The following is a 12,399-nucleotide window of genomic DNA, read 5'->3' as shown; positions in this document are numbered from 1 at the left end:
TATATACACACACACACACACACACACACACTTAATTGTCACATTGTTACCTTGATAAAACCTTGAAATTATTGTGATAATTATTTTAGTATGTATCACCCATCCCTACTCGGTAGTGTTTGTGGCCTCCATGTCCCTGTTTGAATCCTCGACAATGCCTGGGAATGTTCCTGATGAAATGGCGGCTGTTCTCCTGAGGGCTCTCTTCCTAGACCTGGATTAGAGCATTAGTTAGCTCCTGAACAGTCTGTGGTATAATGTGGTGTTGGTGGATCGACCGAAACATGATGTCCTAGATGTGCTCAATTGGATTCAGGTCTGGGGAATAGGAACACTGAAACACTGCAGCCACATGAGACCTAGCATTGTCATGCATAAGAAGGAACCCAGAGCCCACTGCACCAGCATATGGTCTCAAAATGGATGTGACTATCTCATCCTGGTACCTTGTGGCAGTCAGAGCTCCTCTGGTTAGCACATGGAGGGCCTGTGCGGCCATCCAAAGAMGTGCCTCCCCAAACCATGACTGACCCACCACCAAACCTGTCATGCTGGAGGATGTTTCAGGCAGCATTGGCTTTGAATCATGTATAATTTTCTTTCCACTTCACAATTATATACCACTTCATGTTGATCTTTCACATTAAAGTTCAGTGAAATATATTTATTTTTGTAGTTGTAATGTGACAAAATATGGAAAAGTTCAAGGGGTATGAATACTTTAGCAAGCCACTGTACAACTGACAATAATACAAAATGTGCAACTGTGGTTTCTTCATTTTTTGTCTTGCCTTTGTTTTTTTTAATTTTTATGTTTGGTTAAGCTATACAGACACTGGTGTGTCAAAGGTCCTACTATGGGAGTTTTTTATTTTTTGATTGATTTAACTATTAACTATGTATTATTATTTAATTGTTTCTTTGAATGTATGTACAATATGTATGATGTATTTGGAGTGGGAAATTATTGTTAATGGTGTTAAATTGACTTGGTTTTTCATTATACATACAAGTATGGTTACATTCTTTTCTTGTCTTGATGATAAAAGTCAACCGCATTGTTTTGCAATATTTAAAGTAATTCATCACTTAAGTTTTGGTTTGTGTCTAACATTTCAGAGGACACTATGATGATGATGATGATCAGTGGGAGGACACAGAAGAGGAAGGAAGCTTTGACTCAGATGGCAGTTTTTCAAGTGACAAGCATGTTGAAGAACAAGAGTCTCTTTTCATGAACGAAGAAACCAAGAGTCGCTTCACTGAGTACTCGATGTCTTCTTCTGTCATGAGGAGAAACGAGCAGCTTACCCTGCTGGATGACCGCTTTGAAAAGGTGAAATTATAGTAAACAACTTTCWACTCAGCTATTCTTAAAGTATTGCAAATATGAAAAAAGGCTGCAGCAGATTACAACAAGCTGGATGTAAAATTTATTTGACTTCAGGGCCCTCATATAAAAAAGGCATACACCCTTTTCCACACAGAATTTATAATGTATTAACAATGAATTAACCATATAAATGTGTGAAACCTCATGCCAATGTCATAGCGGGTGTACGCATGATTTGGTACTTTTGCTTTGTGTACTCTTGGGATGATCGAAGTATTGCCAATTTTCCTCATTTACAAGCTATGAAAGTCAGATTAACGTGGTTATATCACAATGGTAACAGTTTGGTGAACTGTCAGATATGCAATCCATTTAGTAATACTGTTCTTAATACAGGAAGAAGATGAGACAGAAAAATCAAACTGTAACATCTAATTATCATCACAGGGTTTTCCCCAGAAAACAAAGCCTGGTGTTATTGATTTTAATGCAAGAGGAATGGGTAGTACTGGATTTATCTAACAGACGAGCAATACAAGTTACCTTTTGAGTAATTTCAAGCAAGTTTCAGTAAGTTAGCTTATCTCAGCAGCACACAACGACAACAAACAGCAGTGGGTCTGATCAGTACGGTGGCTGACAGGTCCAAATGCTGCAAACTAAACACACTGCAAACAAAAAAAAAGATGCAAAAAAAATTGTCTATGTTGCAAACTTCAAAACAGACACAATCAACAAATGCAAAAAAAGACGCTGCAAAGACAAAAAATTATGCATTCTAAAAACTGACTGCATGTTAGAAGGATTRTGCAAGTTCAAAAACACAAAACGTAAGCGCTCCAACCCGGCCAGTCGAGGGACTCAAGTTGAGCACTATCAAACCCCCAGACAACCGTAAATTAAACTCTTTTTCTTTTAATAGAAGTTCATATTATTTATTTAACAAATTATTTTATTATTATGTATTATTTATTTGCTTCACTGCAAAGGGGCCAGGACGACTGATCGATTTACATGAAAGAACTAGACACCGCATAGCGGTAACACAATGACCCCACAATGCRTGTACCAGAACTCAGAAGTCTCTATTCCTACCAAATTCCATGCTGCTAGGTCAGGGCTCTGCAACCTTTACAATCAAAAGAGCCATTTCTGCTCCTCGGCTCACTAATAAAATGTATCCAGAGCTGCAAAATAAGCTACAACTGTGATTATCAACTGGTGGTTCGTGGGCCTTTTTCAAGACTTATTTGTGAACCTTTATGGCCAGTGGAGGTGACATAAACCAAAAAAATATATTGTGAATTTTATTATTTATTATTTTTACACTTCAGGACTGAAGGAAAATAAAACATGACACGAAAAATGCTGGCTATAGTTTATACAGAATTTCATAAAAACTAATACAGCTGAATTAGTCAGACATTTTTTGCCCCTAATTCTTATTATTATGTAGTCCTAAAGGTGTTTTAAGATAACCCTGATGGAGTTGAGAGAAAAATCATAGAAAGAATTTGGATTATTTAGGTAGACAACAGGCTAGCATGAGCTAACATGTTTTACTTTTTATATTAGTAGTATTGATCACATATTTGCATACAATTTATTAGTTTTATGAGAATAAAAAATAAAACAAAAAAATCTGTTATGTTTGGTCAAATGTTCAAAGAGCCACTGCATAGGGACCAAAGAGCCACAGGTTGCAGACCCCTGTGCTAGGTGCATTTCAAATGTTATTGCTTTAGGTGGGGGGTGGGTGCTCATTGGTGGGCCTGATGGATAGCCCCTCATCAAAGCTAAAAAACAAAATAAAACTGAAACTCCTATGTTGGGCTTGGGGGGCATTTATTTATAAAAATAAATAAATAAATAAATAGTACAAAAACAATACAAGACTTTTAGACACTTGTTTTATTCTGGTTGTCTTTATTCAGAGGGACTATTTAAAATTTGTGTTATTTTAAGTTTATTTTTTTAACTTTTAGTTTTGCAAAAACATTTTTTATATTTGTATGGTTTTTCTAATCCTAAATAAGTAGGGCAAATTAAAATGAGCACAAACCAAAGATAAAACTGCTGCACAATTTTGGGGGTGGGCCTAGCCCCTCTCGGCCACCCTCACTCGTTGCACCCCTGGTGATTGACAGGTGCTGTTCCACAGAGGAATGACRAGCTGAAGCCACAGCACCGCACATCTTTCTGTTGGACTGAGAGACAATCACAGCCTATATGTGGTTCTAGCTGGAACAATTTGTCTGCTGTTAATAACCTGTAGTTTAGACGTCCTCTCCAGCTGAGCTCTGTGCAGATCAGCTGGAGGCGCGTTATCGTGGTTCTGCTTCATCAGAGCCAAATAATTTTAAAAAAATCTGAAGCTGCTATGTTGAACAGTTTCTAAGTTATAAGGGTTTTTACATGTCTAGACACCCCCTCTTTGGATGGAGCCCCCTCCTCAAATATGGGGTCTATTGTAAAACCGTTGGCTGGTGCAGTGTAGGTCAGACTCTTCAACAGTCCTGCTAAATTTCATTTTGGTTAGTGCAGCATGACATTTATTAGGGATAAAGACTTCTGAGTTCTGGTGCATTGGTGTGTGCGGGGGTCATCATGTTACCACTATGCGGTATCTAGTTTTTAATGAGCTTGAACTGAAAATAAAACAGTGATGGTCTACCAACAGCACCTGTGTTGTTTCAGTTTTATGAACAGTTTGATGATGATGAGATTGGTGCTCTGGACAACGCCGAGCTGGAAGGCTTCATTGAACCGGACAGCAACCGCCTGGAGGAAGTCATAAAAGATTACTTCAAGGAAAAAGCCAATGAGTGAGATTTGTTTAAAAAAATAGTTTTTTTGTTTGTGATAAAACCGATATTGCTGTATGTTTGTTTTATTCAGATTAAATAGCAGTTTACTGATGCGTGTTGTGTTTGTCGCTCAGTGCCTTGAGGCAGTTTTTGGATCCCCAGAAACTGCCTGTTGTAAAGGAGGAGGAGGATGAGGAGGAAGAGGAGATGGAGACTGTTGTTATAAAGGAGGCTCCACAGGAGACTTGGGACTGTGAAACCATCATCAGTAAGTTTTATTTCCACTCGATGTCACATTCCATTTAATTTGTCAATGAAGTTGTAGGTTATGACGGAGTATTAGGGCCACACAACAAGATTTTTTTAAATTATTATTATTACGAGATTAAAGTCATAATTTTATGAGAAAAAAGTCATAATCTTACATGACGTGTCCATTTTCCGTTCCTCATTTCCTCCTATTTTTCCCCACACCTTCTGTGTACAGCCATGTCTTTGTGTTTATAAAGTAGTTTGTGATGACCTGGGTCACTGTTAGATTAATATGCTTTCATCCAAATTAGCTACGTGACTAAATCTGTCAATGCATCCATTAATTACAGTACGGTTTCAGTTTATAGTCGTTTGCATAATTTCCAAGTCCTGCTACTGATAATTTGATGCTAATGTGCTAAAAGATCAAGTATTTATTTATAGCAATACTAAACAACGACTTGACAAGTTGCTCAACATTCCTCATTTAATGCAGTGATAACGGCATGATTTATCATTTAAAGGCTAGAATATTAATGACTTTTTTCTCATAATATTTTGACTTTAATCTCGTAATATTTTGACTTTAATCTCGTAATATTATGACTTTAATCTCGTAATATTTTGACTTTAATCTCGTAATATTATGACTTTAATCTCGTAATATTACGACTTCAATCTCGCAATATTACGACTTCAATCTCGTAATATTACGACTTCAATCTCATAATATTATGACTTTAATCTCGTAATATTACGACGTTATTTTTATACGACTTTAATGTTGTAGTATTATGACTTTATTTTCGTAATTTAAAAAAATAAATGAATCTTGTTGTGGGTCCCTCACACTCCATCGTAGTAACTGCTGCTATTGACTTAAAAGTCTTTCTGTGGTTTTTCTCACTCACGTTTTTGACTTCACATTTTGAAGCATTGCAGATTGATAAAATCACAAAATCCTAGACGTAAAATCTTTTAAAGCTACAAGGTCAACATCTTTAAGGGGACAGTGTTAAAACTGCATATTTACTGCTTTAAAGCTGTAAATCAGATGAAATATATGACCCATCATATCGAAACGAGGATTAAGTCAAATTTGGTCAAAATGACCTTATTACATTTTAAGATTCCTGGTTTTAAAAACTACATTTTGATACCTGGGTCATTCTGATATCWTAAGTAAATCCATATACATGACTTAATTTGCCTTGTTGGTTATGATAATACTTAAATATTTGGTCTGAATCCTAATTTGATGTAATTTTAATGAGGAATTTTTGATGTCCTTATAAAGAGGAAACCTCAAATTATATTTGAATATTGAGATTTCCCAGCTGAAAAGAAACAAAAGTTTGCTAGCTCACAGGGAAAATCTTAAATATTTAAGGCATTTTTCCTCAAAATCAGTTTTTTTGTTGCTACTGTTCAAAAACTGCTTGAAATTTTTGTTTTATGATTATATTTCAGACAGTTCATTTAAATGATACATTGATACGGCACTTATTCATTATGTTTTGACAAAGATGCAATTTTTGCAAACATTTTAATCAAAACACTACATTTGCCTTTTTCTCCATATCCCACTTTTAGACTTAATCCTCGTTTCGATGTGATGGGTCACATATTATTACTTTTTAATATTTATAAAAACATATTTTTCAACCACGGATGTAGTAAAACTAAAAATTAGTGGACAAATTAGCCTGGTAAACTCCAGCCCCTTATTTTTCACTTTGCTTGGTACAGAGGGTTTGCGCTCTTGACTATTGAGAAACAATTTCTTGCTGGAGGCGTGGACTATGTTGAAGTTTAATACGATTGGATCTGATTTACCAATTGCTAATGTTTGGCCGTGTTGCATGCAGTGTGCCAGCTCGACTGTGAAGGAAGCTAGGCTAAGAAGCTAACTGGAAATTATGTGTGTTGTAAACAACCATCCCCTACTGAGGGGAGAGAAGTACTGAGCCTAACGAGATGGCTGTAAATGATTGCTTCAGGCTTTGTGAGACAAATTAAATTTAATTTGGAAGCCTTGTCAACACGGACTGGTGTCAATCACTGCCACTGCTAAACCACAGGCAGACTAAAACAGCTCAGAAAATCGATGTCATCGTACACAACTCCACCTTCTGTTCGCTGACTGGCCTGGTTGAAATTCTGCCAGAGAAATCCTCGTCTCTGGGAGAAATCTTAGACGGAGCAGAGAATGGAAACTAGGATTGAGCAGAAATGTGTAGGAAGGCAAGGGCCAGGCAATGTACAAATAGGACCTTTTTTACATTTTAATTCATATCTTTATGATGTTGGTCCATTGTTTATCCACACCATTAAAAGAAAAACTGATGAACAGACAGGGTTAAACCAGACTGTTTATTTAAAACCATAAAACTTGATGTAGAACAAGAAGCTAGATGTGACTAAATTTACAAGTTGATGTGCTCTTTATGTTTTAAGGTTTCTTGATTAAATTCGATGTTTCTAGTTTTCGTCATTCAGCATCACTTCTGATAAATCAGTAATGGTGGTCAACCATTAGTCACTTATTTCTGCTACAATTTTCAGTTCAAATCTTCTCTTACATCTTTAGAAGGACCCATACAAAAAAATACATCAACATGTGCGGCTCGATCAGGAATAGTTTGCTATGATTTTTAAAATCGTACGATAGGTAGACAAAATTTGCCCCAGAAATAAACAGAAAATTTTTCACTATGAGATTTCGGTAAATAGATGTGAATCTCAGCCCTTCTTGGAGCTCTACAGCTCAGACACACTTAATAGTAGAAGTAAGTTCAAACAGACGTTGACGTGTGACTCTTACTGTTCAGAATTGTTTTTAATATATTTTGTAGTTTTCACACAGTGACAGTCTGGGGATTACTTTCTACTGTGTTGTTTCATAGCTGTGAAGTCTTCGTTAATGACATAAGTTTGATATTTAAGGTGTGAAATATGTGTTGAAGACTGTTATTATTCTGTAAACATTTAGCTTGTTATCCTTATTTATACTGCACATATTTTTTCTCCCCTAGGTACATATTCCAACTTGTATAACAGACCCAAAGTCCTAAAAGAGCCACCGAAGGTATGGAAAACAAAGCTGTACTCGTTAAGATAAACATGGGTTAACCATTTTCCTTGTGGAGAGTTAAAATCACAAGTCTTATGTAAAAGTAAAGAATTTTTCTGCCACTTTTGATGAGTTTGAAAACCTCAGGGTAGGGCTGGGCGATATGACTGAAATGTAGGGATGGGTACCGAATTTGATATTTTTATAAGTACCGACTGAATTCTGTTGGTACTACTGAGTACCTGTTCACGTAAAATCAAATGGTACATGTTTCGGTAACTAAACGCATCATTATGACTGTATTGGCATAAGAGTGGGAGATTTTCCATGCTCCACCTGAACGCTGCATTGTGCAAGAAGCGTACTGACGTCAGCAGCCGCTGGTTGAGTAAACAGATTTCAGTCTGAATGTAGCTGAAAGCCTCACAGCTCCTGGAGTGAAACTCACCGAATAGACCGCCTCTGAATTATCTGCTGGATTAATTATCTTGTGAACATAACGTTCTCTTCAGGGTTCCTGCAGATCCTTAAAAAGTCTTAAAAGGCATTGAATTCATCAATCCAAAGATAAGGCCTTAATTAGCCTTAAAATGTCTTAAATCAATCTTTCAGAAGTCTTAAAAACGTTAACACATTGTAAATAAGATGATTGTAATTAATTTCAAATATTAAAATAATTGGTAACATTTTTTATATTTGCATGCAGACATTCCCCCTTGACATCACCTCCTGTTACTTAGATGCACTTATCTCAACTGTCCATCTGAGCAGTGTGAAGTTTGCTTTGTAATGTGTTAATAATGTTGTCTTTTCAAAAATGCATTAACTTTTCTTACAAATTGTGATGTCACAGGCACTTAAAGATTTCATCTACAGCAAATTGGGGTTAAGACCCCCCCCCCACTTGTGGGTCCTAAAACTCCAAATGTTTTTGCTATATTTGACAAAAAGGCAGTTAGATATGGACAAAAACAGTTGGTCTATGAGCAATTTTTGAATACTTCAACCAAAAATACTTTGATTCATGAGTTTCTGCTACAGTTTTAATTTTTTGTCATTTGTGTTTATTATGAAATTGATCTTAAATTTAATTTCAGATGGCATTAAAAAGTCCTTTAAACTGTAGGAACCCTGCACTTGCTCAAAGTAAATAAATACCGCCACTTTCTTTATTTCATCCATCATTAAACAGAGACCAGCAGAGGAAAACAACAGAGGTGCTTCCCGACACACTGAGCACGTCTGACCTAAAGAGCACAAGCAGCCAACTAAAGTGTTGGGCGCATTTTGGATACTCAAAACGTAGCTTGAATACTTTTTATTTAATTTAACTCCATCCTCTTTTGCTTATTTGATTTAAACTTATTTGCCTTCCATGGACCTCATCACACATTTTTTCTAGCGGAGAAATGACATCGATAGAAACACGTGGAGCTGGATTTTAATTTGACAATAAGACAAAACAGTCTTGTTGTTTTGAAATTAGTTAAATAACTGATGTTACAATACAAAGAGTTGGATGTTGTCTTGATATTTGTTAATTTTATATATTGAGAAATATGTTAAATTAAAAAAAATTAAGTTTGTTATAAAAAAACAACACACACAAAGTACCGAAAATTGGTACCATTGAGTACCGGTACCGATTCCCAGATACCGGATATTGGTACCAAATCGATTTGAATGTCAAAGGTACCCATCCCTACTGAAAAGTGTATCAATATAAGTGTTTCATATTAGTTGATATAAATAATTGATTAGTCTTTTGTTTTAAGAAAAGGTACCCCAAAAATATATTTTTTCTCATATGTGACCCATATCTGCCACAGCCACCCAAAGTAGTATCATAGTTATTAGGTTTTCTTATATTGTTATTATGCCCATGTTTAGTAGAGTTATTAGCAAAGTTAGCATACTGTATGTAAACTAGAAATATCTGGAGTCCCAAGTTTCTGCAGCTGCTATTTTTTTGTGGGCAGGAAACAAAACAGTTTGAAAACCACTGATCTACAGGATATTCAGCTTTTTCTGTATATTCAAAAAAAACTTACATTTATGTTTTAATTGATACTTTTATTTTTTTAATACTTGTACAGTTCAGTTAATATTTAAAGAGCACCTATTATAGTGGTCCTAGAACAAGTTAGGATCCATCTGTGGGCTATACAAAACGTTCATTTGATTCACAAAATGAATCTAGAATCTCAGAGCGAGATTACTCCTTTTCAGTTCTGTCTGTTCTGAGCTCTCTTCAAAACGAGCTGTTTATGCAAATAAGTTGCTGTTGGCAACGCCCTGCCAACGTTTTGTTTAATGTTAGCTCTGCCCTCCCAACATGGTGTTTGTTAGAACTTCAGAAATGTAGAAATAAATAGCTAGTATGAGCAGATTTACAATTGTTTAACAGTAGTAGACGGGCTGCGCGCAGTGCGGCCACCCCCCAGGCTTGGTAGGGGAAGACTGGAGAGTCTGACTGAAGTCAGGCGCCTTGGTGTTGGGGAGACCAGTGTGCATTGTTCGCTCTCCCTGGGGGGTCTTCAACAAGCAGTCTTCAACTGCTTGTAATTTTAACTGTCTTCAGTTAGCATATAAATGGTTTTTACCAGCTTCTAGCCAAGATTATGACGTTTCTGTAGATACCAAACGTGTATGTTTAACTAAAAGAACTTATAGTAATTAAAGTAGAAAACCAGGGGTTTGGGCTTGAAGGGATCCCTGATTAGTTGTAACTTTAGACTTTATTTGATAAACATATATTTTAACTGTAAAATAAAGACTATAAAAATGCTGTAGGCTGTTTATTTTTGTAAATTTTTTAAAATATATTTTAACACGGACAGAACCATTTTATTTACACACAAAGCACTCTGGGTAAATGATGACGTAGATAGGTCCTCGGTGTGAGCGAGCTATATCCACCCTGAAGGTTAATCTTAGACAATATCTGACGATCTACTCTTTTAAATGAATCCAGAGAGCGTTGACAGAGAGAAGGTAGAAATGACTCAGCCTGTAACTGAAAATATGGATAGAGGACAACAGAGCTGCTTCATGGAAGAAAAACCCCAGCTTAGCCTGTTAGCCTTTGCTCTACGCTATATTGCCTTATACAGTATGTATTAGCTCGGCGCTAGCGCGACAAACAAGCTACACTGAGGTCCTCCATCCATATTTTCAGTTACAGGCTGAGTCATTTCTACCTTCTCTCTGTCAACGCTCTCTGGTTTCATTTAAAAGAGCCAATCGTCAGATATTGTCCAAGATTAACCTTCAGGGTGGATATAGCTCACTCACTCCGATGACCTATCCACATCATCATTTACCCAGAACCCTTTGCATGTAAATAAAATGGCTCCATTTGTGTAATATATTTTTAAATATTTTGTTTAAAAATGATAAAAACTGACAACTAATGGTGGATCCCTTTAAGAGATGAATGAACCAACTGGCGGGCTGTACTTTGGTTACTCATGGGCCACGCTGCTAGTTGAATAGTCCTGATGTAAATGTTGTCCCCCCCGATTAGAAATGGTACAGGCTAATGTTTTAAAAGTGGGGTGGTTTAAACAGGGAGGACAGTCTTCTTTTTGTGGGTGGTTGAGGAAAGTGAAAGCCATGTTCTGCTGTGAAGATCCAGAAAGGTTTTGACTCTGCCCACAACCTAACATTACCCATTACACATGATGAAACTGTAGCTTTCCCAAAGAACTCCTTTTAGAAAACATCCACACACACAGTGGACAAATGTGTAGATGTACACTGATGTACTTTTTTTCTGTTTTTTCAGCCAAAGCCAATCCGTGTGTCCAATAAGACCGGCATTCCTCTGGACGTTCTTTCACCCAGAGGTCCCACAGCCAAACAAACGGAGCGCATGACGAGAATCAATGACTCAGACCTGCCGCGTATCTCCACTCAGGCCCGAAACAAGGGGGAGAGCAAAGAGGAGAGGAAAGCAAGGAAGCAGGCCATCAAAGAAGAGCGGAAGGTGAAGAAGCTGCTGTTTTAGCCTTTAACACCTGGGCCACTTGTTCAAATCTGGAATCTGGATTGAAATTATCCAGATTTTAAAATCCCCCCTTTTTTAAGGATCACATTATCTGCATTACTTTTATCCCAGTTGTTCAAAAAAAAAAAAAAAGTGGACTAGCTCTGTCATATCCAGGTCCAACTTTTTAAGATGACCAAATCTGGAAAATAAGCACTTTAAATTAGACTGTATATTCCACTTCAGGCTATGAATGTAGAAAAAACAGGCAGAACAGACAGCATGTGGTCATTTAAAGTATATTTATTAGAAGAAACAGTAATAGAAAATAGGGCTGGGTATCGATTCAGATTTCCCAAATCGATTCGATTCGATTCACAAGGACCCGATTCAATTCGATTCACGATTCACAACGATTCACTACGATTAACAACGATTCACATCAATTCACGATTTAATTTGATTGATTTTTAAATTAATGAAGAATGTCATGCAGTAACACATTTACTTTGACATAGAAGACATTCTCAAAGGAACTAATAGTAGATAGTAGTTCTACTAATAGTAGAAACTAATTTTAACTCTGTGCATTGGCAAAATCATAAACATTAACAACATTAAGAATTGAACCAAATGCAGTTACATCAGTTGTGTACTTTTTATTTAACATGAACTCAACAAAACAAAAATGATTTTTTTGCTAAATTCAAACCACAGGGCAAACTGCATAAATAAAATGGCTCCAAACACTATAAACTCAAGACATTCATTTTCAGTCCTTTGACTGTCACAAATCTTTAGTGCAAATGTTAGTGTGTGCAAAATATCTAACTGTGCAACAATACAAATGAATGAATTGTAAATAAAAGCAAACAACCAAAATTAATAATAACAAACCTGAGTTGTCTTATAGTGCAATAAGTCTTTTTTTATATATAAATGTCAG

The 12,399-nt window shown here is 36.3% G+C and overlaps 1 protein-coding gene across 1 annotated transcript in view; it reads left to right on the top strand.

The window, feature by feature from the left end:
• The window catches only part of ltv1 (LTV1 ribosome biogenesis factor), a 47,954-nt gene that overhangs the window by 19,009 nt on the left and 16,546 nt on the right, over positions 1-12,399 (top strand). The window contains exons 6-10 of the mRNA XM_014027099.1: positions 1,120-1,336; positions 4,031-4,158; positions 4,275-4,408; positions 7,428-7,480; positions 11,253-11,453. Of these exons, the coding sequence (XP_013882553.1) occupies positions 1,120-1,336; positions 4,031-4,158; positions 4,275-4,408; positions 7,428-7,480; positions 11,253-11,453 (733 nt within the window). The remainder of the gene's footprint in view (positions 1-1,119; positions 1,337-4,030; positions 4,159-4,274; positions 4,409-7,427; positions 7,481-11,252; positions 11,454-12,399) is intronic.

The sequence above is a fragment of the Austrofundulus limnaeus genome, unplaced genomic scaffold (assembly GCF_001266775.1).
Source record: "Austrofundulus limnaeus strain Quisiro unplaced genomic scaffold, Austrofundulus_limnaeus-1.0 Scaffold616, whole genome shotgun sequence".
Classification (NCBI taxonomy): domain Eukaryota; kingdom Metazoa; phylum Chordata; class Actinopteri; order Cyprinodontiformes; family Rivulidae; genus Austrofundulus; species Austrofundulus limnaeus.
This window is presented reverse-complemented; position numbering and strand designations above follow the sequence as displayed.